The sequence below is a fragment of the Rhamphochromis longiceps genome, linkage group LG2, assembly GCF_057381845.1.
Source record: "Rhamphochromis longiceps isolate RC_006_pf linkage group LG2, R_longiceps_female_GT1.1, whole genome shotgun sequence".
NCBI lineage: Eukaryota > Metazoa > Chordata > Actinopteri > Cichliformes > Cichlidae > Rhamphochromis > Rhamphochromis longiceps.
The window spans coordinates 18,543,607-18,564,896 of record NC_140558.1 but is presented as its reverse complement, the minus strand read 5'-3'; the positions used below and the strand labels follow the sequence as shown (position 1 = coordinate 18,564,896).

Below are 21,290 nucleotides of genomic sequence, written 5' to 3'. Positions count from 1 at the left end.
TCAGAATCAGAATACTTTATTGATCCCTGGGGGAAATTATTTTTTGTTACAGTGCTCCATTTTAAACCAACATTAAGACAAGACAGACAATACACTAACTAAGAATAGTACAATATATACATATATATACATACATACATACATAAGTCACTCATAAATAAATAGTTGGAAAAGAAACATGTGTAGTTGTAGCAGCAAACAGTGTGTTAAGTGGGTGCGTTGTACAGGGAGATGGCCACAGGCAGGAATGATTTCCTGCCTGTGTCACTACCATTAGGATGAAATTATTGTGTCACCAACATTTTAATGTTAGACATATAATTTTAACAGCCTCTGTAATCTAATATCCTGGCTTGCTCGAGGCTGCCGTTTTCTCTGACAGTTTCAATCAAAATTAGAAATGCTGCTCTGGGAGACTGAGAAAACTAATAGTGCTGCCTGTTGTGCAGTTAGTTTCCAAAACACGTTATTCATGGTTACATACAGTTTTAGACTGATGTGGGCCAAAGCCTAGCATAGCCTGTAACGTTATTATTAGTGATGTGACGTTCGGTATCGAGACTTCGAAGCTTGTGTCGCGTAATGGAGGGGGCGTTTCCGCGATGCGCGTATCGAGGCTTGCTTCATTTATGGGAGGAGCTGAAAATGATGACGTCCGAAGCCTCGCTGCCCGGCTGTACCACGTGACTGGTTCATGAAGTGGTTCGAACTTTGCCGCGAGCTATGACAGCGATATAAACCCCTCAGACTTCATTCAAAATGTGGGTGTTTGATGGAGAGTTGCGGTTAGTGAGAGTTTGGAGACAGTTTGGAGGTTTATGAGCGTGAGGAGAGAAAGTCAGAAGAGAATGGAACCAGCTAAGAAGAGGAGGATGTCCTCCCCTGTGTGGGAACATTTTGATTTTATTCCTCCCAACAAGGTATGTAAATTTCTACAGAAGATGTATTTTCATAATACTGATGGTGCAATACAATTTATATTAAGCGGCTTTACTTTTGTACAAGGTGAAGTGTTTGCTATGTGCCAGGGAGCTGGGATATAACATCCATGCTTAGGCACTACAGAGCTTTGCATGAGAATAAGGGGAACACCGATTGTGGAGCAATACCAGGTGAGCCATCAAATGCCATGATAATATAGCATGCCGTAATGTTACTACATGATATAACAATATTATACAACTGTTATAAGTTATGTGTGTGATATTTGTGCTTTGTTTTTATTGTCTTTCCTCAGGAGAACAATCTCAAATAGATGAAGACCTGGTTAGCATGGTGATTGAGGACTCCCAGCCATTTAGCATTGTGGAGGACAAACGATTTAAAAGACTTGTTAAATTGTTAAATCCTAGCTATGTTCTCCCCACTAAAAGGCCATAAAAGCAGTGAAAATTTAGTTTTTACAGAATAAAATGTGAACAGGCAACACTGAGGCCTCAGTGTGTAGCTGTCCATACCTCAACGTTACAAAAGCACAACTACTGTCCACACCCCAATCACACCTCACAGTAAATGATCATTTTCCATACTGCCAGTATAAATATACACAGTATACTGACATCACTACAATATACATGTTTTACACACTCCTTTTGTTGTTGACATTTACAGGCTGTGTGCAAAAGGCCACACTCTTCAAATTCATGCCAACTAATATTTTTATGTGCAGTAGGTGTCCTACTAGAGCAAATGAAGCTTCAAGAAGCTTTGCGCTGGGATGAACCAACTGGATGAAAAGCTTCAGTGCTTCATGAAGCTTCATCTGCCCATCACTAGTTATTATGAGGGATACATTTTATGAGTGAATTTGGCTTTAAGTGACTTACAGGTTTCTTTGAAAAATACTTATATCCAGATTCTTCCTTTTTGCTGCCATCCTCCTCTCCTCCTTGCAGCGCAGGCTTGCCGCTGCTAAAACTAAACAGAGCTCCCTGAAAGGCACAGCAATCACATTGGCCATATTTGTCACATGACGTAGAACTCCAGTAGAGGACGTAATTTAACTCTTTCTGCACCGCTGGGTGAATGAGATGTTGACGGATCGTTTTTTTTCCCCCCCCCTTCTATCGGGTTTGATTTTCTTTACTCGAAGAGATCAAATTATTGGTGGGGACAATTCAATAATCGCTGGATACTGGTGGGGACATGTCCCTTCCGTCCATGCCTAATCTTCGCCCTTGACTACCCATAATTCATCAGTGCAAGCACCCCCCCCCCCCCCCAAACACACACACCACACACAGAGTCAGACTAAAACAGTGCTGTGTGTGTGAGTACGAGTACTTCCTGTACTCTGATTACAGAAAGTACATTGTGCAGTATTATTCTCCACATTACTGCCATAACGTTGTAGATCCATCAGCTGATCAATGAGTGAAACAAATCAAAATTTATTTCAGCTTTAACAAACAAATCAACACACATGAATCATTAATCCATGTTTACCAGCTATGACTCAACACTTTAATGTCCAAACAGAGGCGCACACACAAAAAAGAAAAAAAAAAAAAAAATACAATTCAGCAGCAAATAACATCAACATCATGGCCTGTGGTCCAATGGCAGCAGGACTCAGCTGTGGTCTCAGAGTGATGTCAGATGTACAGGGGGTGGTACTGGCGGTGAGTAAGTCTCTTCCTGCAGGTGGGACAAGTGTGTGATGATGTCAGAGAGTCTCTCAAACACTGACTGCAGAACACGTGACCACAACGGGTGGACACGACCAATCGGCCACTCCCAACAATCTGCGAAGAAAAAAAAAAAAAAAAAAAAAAAAAAGCAAACAGAAATTAAACAACAACAACACACCAACAGCCAATCAGAGCAATGCACTCAAACGTCACTGTAATACTTTCAAAGTAAAACACAAAACCAGACTGAAACTTTCAAAATAAGAGTCAGCAAATGTATGTTTATTGATTAGGTTCATTGATCAGTGGCCATGTGAATGTAGTAAAGCCTGTATTTCATTACCCACAATGCCTCAGGAAGCACACATTTCATCAAGCATTGTGTTGGACTATTTTTAGGCACACTCGAGTCACCAACACCAATTTGTTCTGAGCACGCTCACACTGAAAGAAACGTACCCTGCATTAAATCAGCAGCGAGCTGAGGGCTGTAAAGTCGATCTTGAAGGTTACTCAGAGCTCACACTAGCTGTGTCCCAGAAGTGAGAGACTGTGAAATGGGACGGTCTAGCCTTCAGATTTGTGTCACCAGCCATCTCGATGGGCATGAATAAACTCAGCCATCTGCTCCTTGCTATCTAAAATATAACAGGACACTGGAGAAAATTCTCAATCATCTCGACCATCTTCTGTATGGACAGCAAAGGAAGAACTTCATTGCACAGAGAAAAGCTATTTCTTCTGCACACATGACAATAAACACTTTGAATCTCGCACTTTAATCAGTTTTCTGTTTGACGTTTATTCAGCTGTGTGAAAACCCCCGAGGAACCCTCCCAATGGACTAATAAAGTTTTATTTTATCTAATAACTTTAATCTCAGCCAAACCGATTTACTCAGGAACAAATAAAACAGTGAAAAAAGCCAAACAATAACATTTAAGTCATGTGAGTGGCACACACACACACACCATGTTTAACCTGAGTAGCCAAAGACGGCGGCAGGTCTGATAACGATGTGCCGGGTGTCCGCTGTTCTCTAGTGAGCTTCGACCTCCCAGCTAGCCATCAAGCTGGTGGGTAACAGACATCTCCACAAACGTCGCACTTTTGTAAATATGCGATGTCTTGATAAAGCAGATATTTGAACTTTACACAGCTACATTCTCGCCTGGAAATATGTTAAAAGTTATTTTGTGACCCAGAAAGATTAATAAGAGTAATATTAAAACTAAGTAGCAGCCGCCATTGTTGGCAACTGGAATTGACTGGGCCGCGCTATGAATTCTGGGATACGGTGGGCCACGAAAGACACACCCGACCCATCCTTCAAAATCTTGGAAAATGAAGGACGCATTTGGAGGAGCCTTCAATTTGGGACAGCCTACCTCACGTTGTTCAAGTGCTGCCTCAGGAGGATACGGCCTAGGTTTTGGGACACAGCTAGTGAATGCTGCTCGGTTTGCAGTCCTGAATATCACGGCACAAGCAGGATTCACTGCACTGTTAATGTTAGCTATGTTATATTGCTGCCTCTGTTCGGCGGTGTCGAGCCAAACGAACTTTAACGTGTGTTTGAACGAGCTGACGGTTCACTCGTTAAGCTGAAAGAAAGATGCTTTAATCACAGGAGTCACACATGTGTCCACTGTACCATCTGGGAACTCTTCTTGTTTCGTAATAACACAAACACTAAATCCTCCTTCTCTTGTGCTGTTGTGTAGCAGTGTGTACACCTGAGACTTTCACCTGTCTGTCTGTCCTGCACACTCTCTCTTTTTCTTTCTCTCTGATTGTGGAATAAAAGTATGAACATGTATTTATAAGTTACACTTGTGTTTGAATCCTGCAGCTTATCACACATTTGATTTCCATGTGTGACAACTGCAAGTGTCCAGAGTGAGGACAGACTGAGGGACCCACTGCTGCACATCATCTGTGAGGCTTTGCACCCCTGATGATCCACCAGGACAAACTCAGCAGTGTGTGAGGAAGAGGAGGAGGAAGAGCCAGCAGCAGCTGACAGATGGAGAGAATAGACAGACTGTTCCCTGTTTGTGAAGGACTGCTAGAAAAGTTTAACATAACTAATTGTCTGTCCTGAATCAGTCTTATTAGGTAATGTTCAAATAATTTTATCATTCCAGTGTTTTCAGTGTGGGAGAAAGTACTCAGGGCCTTCAAGTTACACACTATGAAAGGCAGCAACAAGTGTAATATTCAGAAACCTAAAGTATGTATCAGCAGCAGAATGGACCTAAAAATAAATGTTTGTTTCAGTTCTATGAAGCTTTGAGTATTTTGGATTAGTAGTACTGCTGTGTTTGTTGCATCATATTGCTGTAATTGTTTATATATTCTGAGGTGAGTTGATCTATAGTGTTACATCATATTCTATAAGGATGTTATGTGTTTGTATACTTTCTGAGCACGCTCACCCTGAAGGAAGCGTCCTCGGAGCTCACACTGAGCATGTGCAGCAGGATAAAGAAAGAACCTCGCTGCTGGCACTCTGTTTCAATAAAGTTCATTTTTCTGCTTTATTCATGCTGAAAAGTCTGAATACACACACACACACACACACACACACACACACACTCTGACTGACCTCTGAGTATCCGTCCAGACACACAGGACAGCTGATTGTCCCTGGAGTTGACCTGAAACACAAAAACATTTGAGTGAGGTCACTGACAGGGTCAGTGTATCACCTGCAGAAGTTCAAGATTCTTTATTTGTCACATGCATAGTATATAACACACAGTGAAACGTAGCCTGACACGCTCCTCGGCATGTGCAAAAATTTGGGGGGGGTCGTAGAGGAAGAACATTATAAAAGTGTGTAGGGGTTGGTGTATCACCTGGAGGTGTTTGTCGGTGGCAGGAGGGTGGCACTGAGGACGGGGGGTGTGTCTTCATCTTCATCGCTGCTAACAAGATAACTCTGTACAGGTTGTCTCCAGTTCTGAGGACCTGAGTGAAAACAGTCACACAGGCATTAGACCGCTTCCTTAGTGAGAGCTCAGGCCTCAATCTAGTCTTTGGAACACAAAGTCTGACTTACCCTCATCCACCAGCTGAAGTTTTGGATACAGCAGGAAAAAAAACAAAAAAAACAAACAAACACAGAAGAAGAATTAGACATTAGCACACTTCGTGTGTGTGTGTGTGTGTGTGTGTGTGTGTGTGTGTGTGTGTGTGTGTGTGTGTGTGTGTGAGTGAGAGAGAGAGAGAGTTACCAGCACAGAGTCACTGTTGGTAGTCAGGTCGACCACAGCAGCAGCTTCTGCTCCACTCTCACAGGTGAGATCCACAACCACCTCCTCCTCACCTGAACACACACACAACCACAAACTCAGATTCGTGTACATGCTCTGCCCACACTTACACAGAGGGGAGGAGCCTGTGTTAGCCTGACATGCGGCACCGTCTCCATTCAGACCAACAGCGTGGCGATGAAATGGATTCACTGTACGCCTGCATCAGTCAGATAATTAAAAAAAAAAAAAAAAGCAAAGCCAAGCGAAGTCCAAGCGAAGCAGATGAGAAATGAAACAGAGTGTCGAGATTCAACTATTCATCATTCTCGACATTACCCGACATCAGTGACGTAACGTGGCTCCATCTTTACGATCAAAGTGTTTCATCTCCAAGTCTGGTGATTTTATCGATAACCAATAATCAGGTAAACAGATCGAGATAAACGGGCATGAACACTCACTGTCAAACATCTGGATTCTCACAGCTTGTGGTTCTTTATACCCAAAGTGGCTCCATTTGGCGGTGCCCAGCACGAACGACTTTAAGGAGCAGAGAGGTTCCCCACAGAGCTGTGACTGTCCCGTTTTTGGTCACCTGTGTATCAGACGTGTGGTCGCGAGTTTCAGGTGTTAAAGTCAAGTGTTAATCACACCCCTGATGAATTTCTAACTGTCAGGTGGATTTTGTTTCCTCTGGGCTGCAGGTGTGTCAGTGATCAGGAGACACCAGGAAACCCACTGACTGTATTTTCAGGTGTGGGAGGTCACCTTCAGCAGACAGCTCAGGTATGTTTATTTCTCTTAGCAGTGAGGACCTGCTACTTACATCACTTCCGGTGAGGTCTGAACATGTTTTTCTCTTCAGTTTTACTTCAAAAAGAAGCAGCTCTCTGATTGGCCGAGAGGTTGAGAGCGTGTCTAGATGAGTCAGGTCTGGTCTGAAAACACCTGTAGATGCAGGCCTATCAATGACTGTTCGATCAGTTGGAAACTGAGTGTACTGATCGGGACTGACCGTCCATCACATCAATGGTCTCTGTTGGGGGGGTGGGATCACTGTCGGCGTTCGCCGTCCTCCTGGTACTCGCAGCTCTCCCGCTCTTGGCGTTGTGTCTAGAAACCGGAGGACTTTGTGTGCTCTGCCTCTTCCTCTGAACCTGAAAACAGAATACCAGGAGGTGGAGCTTAACACACTTGACCAGGTAAACACCAGCTGACAGTGTGACAGCTGAACAGGTTAAACCACAGAAGAAGAAGATGACTTACAGAGCTGCTCATCTCTGACTTAATGATTCACCTTCACGGCACAGGTGAGGATGGAGACCAGAGAAACAGCTCAGGTACCTGCACCTGTAACAGCTGGAGTGTTATCGATTGTCAGTTTTAGACATGAATCAGTCTGCTTTGATCCACCTGTGACGATGCCCTCCAGCCAATCAGTAACAACCCTCGGCAATTCTTTTAATGAATCCATGCTGTGAGATTTTAAAAAATAAAACTAAATAAACATGGAAGAACAGAGTCCCACAGGTTTCATACACACCTCAGCCAGGTGTGTATGAATCCATCTGATCCTTGTTCATAGGGGAACAGGTAGTGATGGCCCGCTTGAAGCTGACGCTCCAGAGCGTGTGTCGAAAAAAACAACACACTGGTTCAGAAGCACTGTGTCGAGGCTTGCTTCGTTTGGCAAAAGTCACGTGACCAGTGACGTCCGAAGCTTCATTACGCACGTAACTGCTTCGGTACCCGATTCAAACGGATATAAGGAAGTGAATCATCCACGGGATTCGTGGAGTGTGTTGATGGTGACAGAGAGCGAAGAGGTGATCATTCCACTGACAGATATGGAGCCAGCGAGGAAGAGAGGACGTTATGGCGTGTGGAAATATTTTGAGTTGATTTTGCTCAATTCATTTTATCTGCCGAAGTGAAAAACTTGAAATGTCCAAAATCATGTTTTCATAATGTAAATATCATTACAGCATATGACTTTAGGAACACTTCCATGTGAATTAAAGCTAATGAAGACTACAAAAATGTATTTGACACTATATGTACATTACATTGCTACACAGTTTAGAAAAGCATTTTGTTTATTGTTTTTAGGTGATAGTCTGCAGGACCCAGGAATACCTGCATATCTACCAGCTTGCAGTGTGGTTCCTGCACTCCACAGCCTCTTCTGTTCCATGCAAGTGGATTTTCTCCAGGGCAGGAGAAACTATTTCTAAGAAAAGAAACAGACTCAGCCAGCGCACAGTAACACTAATCCTCTTTTTAAATGTAAATAACAAAAGGGCTACCTTACATTGATCATGTTTTTACTTTACAAGTTCTTGATTAGGGGTGGGTTTTGATTATCGCCTTTCTGATTACAATCCATGCCAAATTGAATAAAGTGATATTGATTCATTACAATCCTGTGTCGATTTGTAAATTAACGTTATTATGCCTGAAACGCCAGCATCTCAGGTTAAACCTCACAACATGTCGTCAAACACCATACAGCTAAAACTGTAACTGGGAGCAGGTTTACGGATTCTGCATACAAACGTGAACACAGAGCACGGACCCGACTCGTCAGAATCAGATTTTGGTGCGTCGTCGGGTCCGCGCTGTGTTTGCCTCTTTTTTTCTTCGCTGGCTTCTGCAGCTGCAGGTTTCATAACTCTGTTTACATCTCTAATTAAGTCTCACATGTGTCAGCTTTCTTGTAATAGATACGAAATTATGGATATATACTGATACATGACCAGAATTGTAATATTTCTGACTGAGGCAAAACTTTCCACATTCCAATCAAATTGAATCGGATCCTGTATCGAATCAAAATGATTCTACAAATCAGTGACGATGTATTACGCAAATACGCATTACATTTTTTCAGCCCCCCAATTGAGAAAACAAAACCAATTACATGTTCAAAGCAACGGAACGGTGGCCCAATATCACTCTTGAGTGAGCAGTGATGATTGAGCAGTCCGTTTTATTTTGCAGATTCAAGCTGCTCTTCAAAATATTCGCCACCAGATGTCACCGGAGAGGACTGTGTTGGAAAGCTTCGAGTAATGAACCATTTTTCAATACAAGCTTCAGTGCTTCAGAAAGCTTCATTTGGCCATCACTAGGAACAGGTATCTTTCTTCCTTTAGCATAAGAGACGCTGGAGCATCCTTTATGAAAGGGGAGGGGAAAAAACAAAACAAAACAAAAAAAAAACATCTGACCACGCATGAAAACAAACATGACCAAAGTGGATCATGTAAATGTTCCTTCTGACTGCATTTTCCATTTCATCCATACACCGCTGATAGATTTATAGTTTTGAACAGCAGCGGTTAAACTCACAGCTGAGCATCACACTGCTGGAATAAAAACTACTTCCTGTTGAGGTACTGTTGCACAAAGAACGCTGTACCAGCTAAAATTATGATCTATATCAGGGGTAGGCAACTCCAGGCCTCGAGTGCCTTTGTCCTGCAGGTTTTAGATGTGTTCTTGATCAAACACAGCTGATTCAAATGGCTAAATTACCTCCTCAACATGTCTTGAAGTTCCCCAGGGGTCTGGTAATGAGCTAATCATTTGATTCAGGTGTGTTGACCCAGGGTGAGATCTAAAACCTGTAGGACACCGGCACTCGAGGCCTGGCGTTGCCTACCCCCTGATCTATATGAACAAAGTGTGCTCAAGGTTCTGTATGATCAGTGTTCATTAGTGATGTCCTTTGTTGTGGTACTGCAGGGTTTGTGTTTACTTCAGGTCAGCTGGGATCAGTGGTGATGGAGTAAATTTAATGCAGTTGCAGAATTCCTCTTCAAAAGGTGCTGCGACAGCCGCATCTGGATATTATATGCAATGGGACAGATTTACTCTGAGGTAGCAGAAGCAGCTGAATTAGTGACTCCCAAGGAGGGAGCGTGAAGGCTGCTAACCAAAATAACCCAGCGCAAAGTCAGGTTTTACTCGTTTTTTTTTTTTTCTCTAAAAACAGCGATGGAATTTAGATAAGAGATCTGGATGAAAGAAAATCAATCTGTAGTTCATGTTCTGCAGTGTCACGCTGTTAAAAGAAACGAGTGTGAGGCCGTTCCTTTCCTCAGCGTATGTCTCCTACCCACCTTTCCTTTACCTCAATGATCCTTCCACCGTGGGCAAGTAAAAGAGGTTAGGAAAAGGAAACAGGAGGGACCTTTGAAACTCGCACCTTTTCTCCGTACCAGAAGCTGCTTCGTCTCTGTTCAGAAAGTCAAGAGTTCCTAATCTGAGCCTGATACATAAAACCAGGACCAGCTAAACTCGTGGAGCTGCAGGGGGATCACACTAAGGTCACCAGGAGCCGAAAGAAACGCTTCTGGTGACCCAGTGACCCTGCTGTCACTGATGATGATGATGGAGTTTTACCTTTACAAGAATTAGAAACACGGCCTTCAAGATTTAAACAGTAGATTCAGACACACAGATACTTTAAACGTGGCATGTGTGCAGTTGAGCTTAAACTTTACTTACTGTTAGCAATAAACTGTTAGCTTCCGCTGTCACCGTCACTGCTCCTCTTAGCAGTTTACTTTTAGCCGTTAGCACCTCTCTCTTCGTCACTGTGGTTCCTACCGTTAGCGTGAAGCTAGCGTGTGTGTCAGCGACAGATTTCCGGCCTCAAACATTTTAGTAGAGTAAAAAAAATAATTAAGTCGAATAAACGTACTGCAGAGGCTAACGTTAGCTACTGTCTGTCTCACAGCCGCTTCTTTTGTACCGGAAGTGTTCAAAAACACCGGCTCATTGGCGCCCCCTGCTGCCTCACCGCGTGCATCGCAGCGTCCACTGATTGAAGGGAAGACCTTTTTTAAAAAAATATATATCTTTATGGTTTTGTTTAGTTTATTTTATGTACTCAGACTGAACTACCTGACATGTACTTCAAAGTACTGCAGTAAAAGTACAGTTACTGTGTGGTTACTGCAGGGAAAAAGGCTATAAAAACACAGGACATTCAAATGAAACTGTTTAAATAACTCAGTCAGTCGCTGAAATCAAACTATATTCATGTCAAAGTTACATTGGATTGGATTAGTAACACCTGAAAGGAGAACCTGACCTGGGACATTGAACTTGTTTTATTTTAATAAACATGACTGTATTTATTTTGTTTGTAGTTACTGATGAGGATACTAAAACTCAGAGACACATGGAACCTTTCGACTGTGTTAAGCCCGACCCGCTCAGTCTACCTGAACCATTGAAACTCAGATGTAGGAAAATCCAGACCCTTCACAAAGAGCCTGGAGATGAACCTTCACATTTCAGATGATTCATGTCTCCAAACAGGAAATGATGATCAGCTCACATCATCACCACATGCCCGCTCCACCTTTGTGGCCTCTTTGGATTCAGTGCAGAAATTGCCTCATTTCACCACTTTTAATGTCATCTGATAAAACAGGTGACAAAAAAAGGAGCATTTGTGGAGTTTGTTGCTCTGTGGACTCAGTAACACTGTGATGGAAACAGCGTCCATGAGACGGATCATAATCCCATCCACAAACTAAACTCACTTCACCTCACTGATGTTGGCATGTTCCAGCAGGTCACATAAATGAGAACAGGTGAAACTGTCCTCATTAGACATAATGAAAAAAGCCCAAAATCATTCTGCTACGTTCCTGCTGCAGACACAATCTAGAGCAGGGGTGGGGAACTCCAGGCCTCAACGTCCTGCAGGTTTTAGACATGTCCGCTGATTTAAATGACTAAATGACCTCCTCAACATGTCTTTAAGTTCTCCAGAGGCCTGTTAATGAAGTAATCATTTGATTCGGGTGCACCAAGATCTAAAACCTGCAGCCCCTCAAGGCCTGGAGTTCCTACCCCCTCCCAGACTTTCTGTGACTGAAGTAAAAATGAAGCCATGTGAATCCTGCCTGATCACAGCAAGCCTCTGACGAGCTCCTGACAGGAATCAGTTGTGTCAGTCATACCTATCTATTACTTGAGTTTGTCAGCCATCTTCAAGGTTTCTTTTCCTGGAGTGAAAGTGCGTTGCTATGAATTCTGGGATGTCATGGCTGCTTCTCTGGTCATAAATGAGCCACACTGTAAACATGCTGTGAATAAAAGGCTCGATCTGCATGGACATGTGCATTTACCTGCAAAACCACAAACAGGCAGGAAACAGACCTGAACATTTTATTATTTTCACAATAAAAGCTTCACATAAACAGCCATCTACTTCCTGTCTACACACTAATTAGCACAAGGCTGCCAGCAGTGCTTTCTGGTATTGTAGTGCTGAAGGTGAGCCGGTGCAGAGGGAGTGCTCAGTTCATGGCGAGGAACATCCAGCCGGGCCCTTCAGAATCTGTTTTAAGGCCTGGCCTTCATGAACGCCATCAGGAGAACGCCTAGCAAGCCGGAGCACCTGGACACAGAACAGGTAATAAGAGAGAGAGACACCTGAATACAGCACAGCTGAGACCATCTCACAAAACATACTCCCTGAAGTACTTAAAGAAATGTTTCTGTCTGTAAATCAAACTCTGGCCCCGCCTCTGCCTCACCTGTCTCGGTGTCACACCCTTCTCTGGACTGACTGGACTGAATTTTTGTTCCTCTTAAATTGACTAAATTCAGTCTTTGGAGTCACAGGTGAGTCTGTACCTGTCAGGCGTTTCTCCGTGCATCAGTACAAGGAAAATCTAACAGATAGGTGAAGCTGATACTCTGATCGCACCTGCCGAGTTCACACAAACTTCCTGTGAGTCTCGTCACTGTGTGCAGTTAACTTGATGTGCATTCACCTGTAGCTCTAAGTGGAGGTGAAGGTCATGTGATCCACCTGGTTCATCTTTATGTGGTTGTCGAGGATCTGAAACATTTCCTGGATGTTCGGGACGTAACCAGACTGAAGCTTCGACCACAGGGGCACATCTGAGGGGACGACAGAAAGCGTTACACCAGGAAATGAGGTCAGAGGAATGTCCCTACCTGATCTCCACAAGGAAACCTGGGTGTGTTTGTACAGTTCAAAAATGACCTCTCACCTCCTGTTTAGGAGAAGGTAACTCAGACTCGTATGGTGAAACTACAACATCCAGAGGCAGGCCGCACCTCTTACTTCCCCTTGTGTTCTGAACTCGTCGTCATCCACAGTTTTAAAGAGGCGGGCGGCACGATTCATTGAGTAACTCAGATTATAACTTTATCATTTTAAAAAAAAAATCCTCGATTCTTCATTTAACGGACGGCACTTTAATAACAACAACGTACTTCTGATCTGGTTTCTCTCATATCACGTCATTGTACACACAATTAATAACAAAATAAATACATTAATCTGCACACCTTCATCATTTTGATTCTTGAGTTTATTCAAATATTTTTAATGGGCGGGAATTGCACAGCGATAAGCATTTCGCCGTATGTCACACAGTGCATGATATGTGACCAATAAACTTTGACTACAGACTACAACAGAAGTGTGTGAATAATAAACTGTGTTAAACCTAAAACACTGATAACAGCAGCACCGATGATGACGCTGGCACAGTTTAATGTGGAGGCGGAGTCTGTTTATACAACGTGAAGAGCAAAGAGGCAGAGGCGTAACCGACACAGTGAGCTTAGGTGGGAAGAAAGAAAGCACAGCCTCCGAAACAGCAGCGCTGTTCCTGAAGTCACCATTAAAACCTGGAAACAGCTGACCAACGGAGAAAAGCAAACTTTGTAGCTGCTCCACCCATCGCCGTTTAGTTTACAGAAAAATCTGCAGTAAAGCTGCAGAAGTAAGGCTACATCAAAATTTGCAGATGAATTGTTAACTGAGTCTGATATAATGTTTAATTTATAGAGCTCGCTGAAGGCTGACGGCAGCCAGCCCACTCTCCAGTGATCCCTACAGGGCTGAGTCTAAAGGGGGGCATAGAGTGTCCTACATCATATTTACCTCCAGGCTTTGTAACATTGTTTTTCAGATTTAAAGTGGAATAAAACTATATTGGACAACACGCAATGTGCCTCCTCGTATCGGTCTGAGCTGCCTCACCGCTTTCGGACAGACACTGTAAAACCCGATCGCACACTCGATTATTCTGGTTTACAGGCCTTCATCACTCTCTGAGCTGATACTTCCAGCTCAATCATGAACCTTCTTAAGCAGATTAAGATTCCACACAGGAACAGATCTCTCCTTTCACAATAAAAGTCCTTTACATAAATATAAAAGTTGTTTGCTGTTTTATTATATTTACTGTACAAACTACAACTTGATGTTTAATTACTGCTTACAGTGTGAAAATATCTTGGTTTACTATATATAGTAAACACACCCCAGTTCTTCCAGTTATTTATCACAATTCATGTGTTTCAAGTCCAGTGAATAGGTTGAAATGGTACAAAAGTGGTAAACTGCCAAAGGTTAAAAAAAAAAGGTAAGGTTACCCAAAACTGAAATGTAATGTATACGTCAGAATTATACAGAAAGGCCTTTTTCAGGGAACACAACATGAGTTAACAATTCAAAGCTGTTCTGCAGTATTGGAGGTTGATCAGCCTTGAAAGTTGGTGCTACTAATTCCTACAGGTGTTCCAACTTGTCTGGATTCCGTCCCCCTCTGTCTGCATGAAGCAGTGTTGGAGCACATTGTGGTACCATACCCTCATGGGCATCAGCTGAACAGTACTGTACTGTAGTGTGTTGATACAAACATGGTGAGAATAACAGTGGAAGAGACACAGACCATCATAACACATAAATGTCGATCTGTCCGACAGAGAAACTGCAAAGAAAGTCAAAGTGTCAGTGAGTCCAGTTTCCTTTAGCATCGAAAGGCTCAGAAACAAACTGTGACAGGAAGAGGTCTGCAGACCCAAAGACACGACTGAATCAGAGGACACGTTCCTGAGAGTTAACAGCTGTGATATAGGCGACTCACAGGACAACAGCTTCAAGCAGCTTAATAGTGGTCGTAGTGAGAAAGTCTCAGTTTCAGGTGTAAAGAGAAGGCTTTGAGCTGCAGGTTTGACAGGACGAGCTGCAGCAAGAAAGCCAGACGTCAGAATAAGACAAAGAGGCTTGTCTGGGCCATGAAACACCGACATTGCACTACTGAAGACTGGAAGAAGGTATCATTGACTGATGGATCAACATTTGGACTCTTCGTTTCATCACTCAGGATCTTTGTGCGCCGTGGAGTAGGTGAAAGGATGGTTCCACAGTGTGTGGCATCAACATGGAGGAGGAAGTGTGATGGTCTGGGGCTGTTTGCTGGATCCAGGGTCGGTGACTTTTACAGAGTGAGAGGCTCCCTGAACCAGAACACACAGCACTCTGCAGCTCCATGCAGCACCCTCTGGTATGAGGCTAGTTGTGGTGTTCGAAAACGTTTGACAGGTGGTGCATTTTATAGATATTATAAGCAGTTTTGGTCAAGTTACTTGAAAAAAGTAATCAGTAACTAATTACTTCCCCCCAAAAGTAATCCTGTTACTTTACTGATTACTTATTTTCAAAAGTAATTACTTAGTTACTTTTTTAAAAACACAATTTACAACCTGAATAGGTGATAAAGCGATAGATCTTTCAGCCCAATTCTACTTTTTCTGCAATTTACTGTTACAAGTAACGCATTATTGCCCATCTCTGATTATAAGAGGGTTTTTTTTTGTTTTTTAGAAAAACCATGAAACTCTGCGTGATTTCAGAAAAATCACACCATGGAGCCCTGCTCTAAGAAATGGTCACAGATTTAACTCCATTTGTAAAGCTGATTTAACAAATAAGTGTTCATAGTTTTTAGTGTTTGTGTAGCATCACCTAGTGCAAGTGTGTTTCGGAAAAATACACTGCTCAAAAAAATAAATAAAGGGAACACAAAAATAAACATCCCATATCTGAATGAATGAAATACTCTTAATACTTTGTTCTTTACATAGTTGAATATGCTGACCAAAAAAAAAAAAAAAAGTCACACAAAAATTATCAATGGGAATCACATATAGCAACCCATGGAGGTCTGGATTTGGAGTTAGGGCTGCTCGATTATGGCAAAAATGATAATCACGATTATTTTCACTGAAATTGAGATCACGATTATTTGACGATATTTATTTAACCCTTTAAGACCTACTATAGAACCAAGTCCACCAGAGCTTATATTATTTTTTTTTTACATGCTGTAGTGCCATTTGTGGGAGCATTTCAAGTTGCTATACATCAATACAACTGTTATAGCCCATATTTTAATAATATGTATGCATTAAGTCCATAGTAATTATATAAATTGCAAAAAAGTGCAATAAACTACAAAAAAAATTGAAAATTGCTTTTGTTTTGTTTACATATATTTCTACTTGGAGAAATTTAAGAGGCTTATCCCTCAAAACTTTAAATACAATAAAGTTGCAAAAAATAGTTTCCCACCACAGGAAATTTATTTTGAGTGTCTTCATAGTTTTATTTTGGAGATACAGCAATTTTTATATACTGCAGGAAAAACAAAAAACAATCCTATGATGCAAATTTGCAAAGAAAACAGCATGTGCATCATTTCACTGTGGGAAGTGTTACGAACAGCTGATTGGAACGGCAAAGCGTGTTTCTGGAATATTATGTTTTTGTTCCTGCAAGCGCTTTTTATGCAATTTTTGCAAAGCTATATGTGGAACGAAACCGTGACCGAGGACAAGCTGATGGCATAAGATGTAAGTACAACTCCTCCGGTTTCATATGCAAAACAAATTATTGCGCTAGCTTACACGGTTCAGGTTCTACAGGGATTTAAAAATAGTTACGCAAAACGGAGCGTGCTGCTCTGACCGGCTTTAAAGGGTTAACAATGACTTTAAAAAAATAATATAAAATAGTGTGCAACACCACTGAAGTTTTTTTTTTTTAAACTCTCTTTTCAACCAACGGCAGTCACTCTCCAAATAACTTCTGCTTAGCTTTCCGAGCTTCCCTCGGGTCCTCTTAATCAGCGGTCTCCAACCTTTTTTGCGCCACGGACCGGTTTATGCCCGACAATATTTTCACGGACCGGCCTTTAAGGTGTCGCGGATAAATGAGGGAGGGGCTAATAATCGGCTCAGTCATTTTTAATGATCGTTGAAAGCCCAGATCGTAATCGTGATTAAAATTCGATTAATTGAGCAGCCCTATTTGGAGTCACACTCAAAATTAAAAGTGTAAAAACACACTACAGGCTGAAGCAACTTTTATGTAAGGTCCTTAAAACACGTCAAAATGAGGCTCAGTAGTGTGTGTGGCCTCCACGTGCCTGTATGACCTTCCAACAATGCCTGGGCATACTCCTGATGAGGTGGCCAATTGTCTCCTGAGCCATCTCCTCCCACACCTGGACTGAAGCATCTGCCAACTCCTGGATGGAGCAAGACATGATGTCCCAGATGTGCTCAGTTGGATTCAGGTCTGTGGAACAGGGGGGCCAGTCCACAGCATCAATGCCTTAGTCTTGCAGGAACTGCTGACACACTCCAGCCACATGAGGTCTAGCATTGTCTTGCATTAGGAGGAGCCCTTGTGAGACGATAGGCTCACAAGGGCTCTACGGATCTCATCTCATTCCTAATGGCAGTCAGGCTACCTCTGGTGAGCACATGGAGGGATGTGCAGCCCCCCAAAGAAATGCACCCCCACACCATTACTGACCCACTGCCAAACCGGTTATACTTGAGGATGTTGCAGGCAGAACGTTCTCCACGGCATCTCGAGACTGTCATGTCTGCCACATGTGCTCAGTGTGAACCTGCCTTCATCTGTGAAGAGCACAGGGCACCTTGGTGATATCTGACAAAACCCAAGCGTCCTGCACGGTGTTGGGCTGCAAGCACAACCCCCGCCTGTGGATGTCAGGCCCTCATGGAGTCTGTTTCTGACCGTTTGAGCAGACACATGCACATTTGTGGCCTGCTGGAGGTCACTTTGCACGACTCTGGCAGTGCTCCTCCTGTTCCTCCTTGCACAGAGGTGGAGGTAGCAGTCCTGCTGCTGTGTTGTTGCCCTCCTACGGCCTACTCCATGTCTCCTGATGTACTGGCCTGACTCCTGGTAGTGCCTCCTTGCCCTGGACAGTACGCTGACAGACACAGCAAGCCTTCTTGCCACAGCTCGCATTGATGTGCCATCCTGGATGAGCTGCACTACCTGAGCCACTTGTGCGGGTTGTAGACTCCGTCTCATACTACCACTAGAGTGAAAATACTGCCAGCATTCAAAAGTGACCAAAATGTCAGCCAGAAAGCATAGGTGGTCTGTGGTCACCCCCTGCAGAACTGCTCCTTTATTGGGGATGTCTTGCTAATTGCCTATAACTTGTTGTCCACTTCATTTGCACAACAGCATGTGACACTGATTGTCAATCAGTGTTGGTTCCTATGTGGACAGTTTGATTTCACAGAAGTGTGATTGGTCTTGGAGTTACATTGTGTTGTTTAGTTGTGTTCCCTTTATTTTTTTGACCAGTGTAGATTGATGTGTATGATGGACCAAAAACAGAAGCCTCCAAGGAACAAATGATATACTTTCAGGAAACCTTATTTCCCTGTGTTGGTTTATAACTACTGTTGGCAAACTGCTGTGTAATTAGGTGTATGGGGTCCTCTACAATTCTTGTGGCTTTGTGGATGCAAAAAGTGTCCGCGATGGAGGAAAGAGAGGCTCCAATGATCTTCTCAGCTGTTCCCACTATCCGCTGTAGGGTGTTAAGATCCGATATGGTGCAGTTACCACACCAGACAGTGATGCAGCTGCTTAGGATGCTCTGGAAGTACCTCAGTAGAAGGTGGTGCAGCATCTGGAACACTTAGCCTCATTTTTGCTTTTAGCCCTAATGGTTTCCGCTCAGTTATCACTTATCACTTCTGTCACTCGTTAGCTAACCTAAACTAATTTAGGTCTGTTAGCAGCAGCAACCAATGAAACAAATGACATCACTCTGTAGGGCTGTGCGATATGACCAAAATCTCATATTCCGATATAAGACATTTATCGTCCCGACCACGATATAAAAAATTTAACATTTTCTGTAAATTCTGTGATTCTTGGGCAGCTCGACTTGCGTGAAGTGTTTCGAGCTGGGTGTCCTTTACCTGGAATCCAGTGTTTTAACTCATGCATGAAACTATACATTTTTAGACATAGATTGTAAAGGCCGCCCTTCTCTTTGTGAGTGTTTATTACACGGCATGTTGCGGGGAAAAGCTTGTTCTAACGTTTGAGTCTGAAGTTTATTTTTTAGCACCTGACGGCTCTTTTTGCTTCTCATCCGTAAACACTCTGCATACAGCGGAGCCACGCGATGGTTTTACCGTCATTGTTGCTAACGACAGCACGTAAAAAACAGGCGCTTGTCCGTCCATAGTGTGGTTATATTAAATATAAGAGAAAGAGAGAGCTTTAAGAAATTAATATAGTCACTACAGTGACCATAGAAATAATGAAAAAATATTGCTGTAAACAGTTTATTTTGCGACACCACGAAACAAATGATAGCGTGATAGGAAACGATAGATGTTTTTATATCGTCATCGAACATTTATGGACGATCTGAGAACTGTCGACATTGCCTGGGACGAAGCTGAAGCAGTCGCTGCTGACCGACATCGATGGAGATCACTAGCTGCCCGATGCGCCGCTCGGCGTAGGAGGAACTAAGTGCTAAGTGTGCATCCGATATATATCGTTATATTGAACAGCCCTATCTGTGAATGTTTTTTGTTTTTAAATCAAGCTTCACATACAGTTTGTTTGAGCAGAGCTCCAGGATAGAAATTAGACTGAATACATACATGTTCTCTTTAATAACTCACACAAAGAAAAGAGTGAGAGATCATGTCTAAGACATGTACGCAGAGCTTGCTGTCAGAGTGACAGGAAGTATGAGCACTTTCATATAAGTAAACAACAAACTGGGTTTCTGGTACAGATCAGGCAGCATTACAGCAGGATGTGAGGTCAGCAGTGATGTAATTGGTTATAGTAAGAAGTGCTGTTCTGTTTCTGATGACTGACAGTTTATTACTCTGAATACTTTGACTTTAGTGCAGACAAGCGTCCAGGAAGACTAGCAACCACTGTTGTGGAAGCTAATGGGGTTCCTTATAAATAAACAAATAAACAAACAAGCGTGAACTACTACAGTAATTTGAGTTGTAGTACTGAAACTGTGTCACAAGCATGATGTTAACACAAAGGTCTGGTCCAATCAGAACTCACCATTTAGTGTGACCTCAAAGGCTCCAGTGGACAGGAAGTGAGTCTCCATCATGTTACAGAGGAAGAAGGCCATGAGGCAGGAGAAGATCTGCAACAGAAGCACAGTGTCCGTTACCATGGTAATCAGTAAACAGCACCCATTACCGTGGTAACAGCAGCAGGATAGGCGGACGATTCTACAAGCTAGCGCTCTGATCACACCATAACCTCAGTCATCAGTCTATTCATGAGTGTTTTTCCAAGGTCATTTAAATCATTCCTCAGTTTAAATGAGCTACACTGACAGCCTGGAGAAACAGGGATTGGTGAGATTTGGCCTGTCAAGCTCCTTTTCCATTACTACCTACTGGGATCAACTTGCCATGACTCGGAGCTCATCTACAATCACAATGAACACCGGTGTACCACAAGGCTGTGTGATGAGCCCTTTCGTCTACTCCCTCTTCACCCATGACTGCAGACCGGCTGATGGTTCCAACACCATCATTAAGTTTGCAGATGACACCACGGTGATTGGCCTCATCAGTGACAAGGATGAGGCCGCCTACAGGGAGGAGGTGGATCGTCTGGCTGAGTGGTGCGACAGAAACAACCTGCTGCTTAACACCGAGAAGACCAAGGAGCTCATCGTGGTCTACAGGAGGAATGCTGACCCACATCCACCCATCCACATTAAGGGGACGGCTGTGGAGCGTGTGAGCAGCTTCAAGTTCCTGGGAGTCCACATCTCCGAGGATCTCACCTGGACGACCAACTGCTCCAAGCTGGTCAAGAAGGCTCACCAGCGCCTCTTCTTCTTGAGGACTCTGAGGAAGAACCACCTGTCCTCAGACATCCTGGTGAACTTCTATCGCTGCACCATCGAGAGCATCCTGACCAACTGTATAACAGTCTGGTACGGGAACTGCTCTGCCTCGGACCAGAAGGCGTTGCAGAGGGTCGTGAAAACTGCCCAGCGCATCGCCGGAGCACCACTTCCTGCCATAAAGGACATCTACAGGAAGCGGTGTCTGAAAAGGGCTGGGAAAATCATCAAAGACCCCAGTCACCGTTCACATGGACTCTTCACCCTCCTGCCCTCTGGGAGGCGCTACAGGAGCCTCCGGACTAAGACCACCAGGTACCGGAACAGCTTCTTCCCCACAGCTGTCAGACTCCTGACATCTG

At 43.3% G+C, this 21,290-nt stretch overlaps 2 protein-coding genes and 1 long non-coding RNA gene across 4 annotated transcripts in view; 1 reads left to right on the top strand and 2 right to left on the bottom strand.

Annotated features, from left to right (window-relative positions):
• Positions 1-1,721, top strand: part of LOC146677132 (uncharacterized) — a 2,801-nt gene extending 1,080 nt beyond the window's left edge. The window contains exons 1-3 of the long non-coding RNA XR_014913299.1: positions 1-920; positions 1,006-1,112; positions 1,238-1,721. The exon at positions 1-920 is cut by the window's left edge and continues 1,080 nt beyond it. This is a non-coding gene — a long non-coding RNA (uncharacterized LOC146677132). The remainder of the gene's footprint in view (positions 921-1,005; positions 1,113-1,237) is intronic.
• A 673-nt stretch (positions 1,722-2,394) lies between these two features.
• On the bottom strand, positions 2,395-10,660 carry LOC146677131 (E3 ubiquitin-protein ligase RNF4-like). Of its 2 annotated transcripts, none has more exons than XM_085418436.1 (8): positions 10,403-10,660; positions 7,157-7,249; positions 6,906-7,047; positions 5,870-5,961; positions 5,695-5,707; positions 5,492-5,603; positions 5,239-5,290; positions 2,395-2,744 (listed from the first exon to the last, which is right to left on the bottom strand). In XM_085418436.1, exons 2-8 carry the CDS (start codon positions 7,166-7,168, stop codon positions 2,595-2,597), a joined length of 573 nt encoding a protein of 190 aa, XP_085274562.1. In that variant the 5' UTR covers positions 7,169-7,249; positions 10,403-10,660; the 3' UTR covers positions 2,395-2,594. The 2 variants fall into 2 exon arrangements, with proteins under 2 accessions (XP_085274562.1, XP_085274553.1); XM_085418427.1 differs by having other exon boundaries at positions 7,157-7,240.
• A 1,405-nt stretch (positions 10,661-12,065) lies between these two features.
• LOC146677130 (selenoprotein T2-like) overlaps positions 12,066-21,290 on the bottom strand; it is an 11,787-nt gene continuing 2,562 nt past the window's right edge. Inside the window, exons 4-6 of the mRNA XM_085418482.1 lie at positions 20,124-20,211; positions 12,691-12,820; positions 12,066-12,311 (exon numbers count right to left, since the gene is read on the bottom strand). Coding sequence (XP_085274608.1) covers positions 12,699-12,820; positions 20,124-20,211 — 210 coding nt within the window. The 3' untranslated portion in view covers positions 12,066-12,311; positions 12,691-12,698. The remainder of the gene's footprint in view (positions 12,312-12,690; positions 12,821-20,123; positions 20,212-21,290) is intronic.

What these genes read in the sequence shown, in the direction of transcription:
- LOC146677131 (XM_085418436.1), bottom strand. An exon ending in GACCATTGATGTGATGGACG is followed by an intron (nt 5,962 to 6,905) that starts GTCAGTCCCGAT and finishes GTGTGTGTTCAG; the next exon opens with GTGAGGAGGAGGTGGTTGTG. An exon ending in GTCTGGACGGATACTCAGAG is followed by an intron (nt 2,745 to 5,238) that starts GTCAGTCAGAGT and finishes TTTTCTTCGCAG; the next exon opens with ATTGTTGGGAGTGGCCGATT.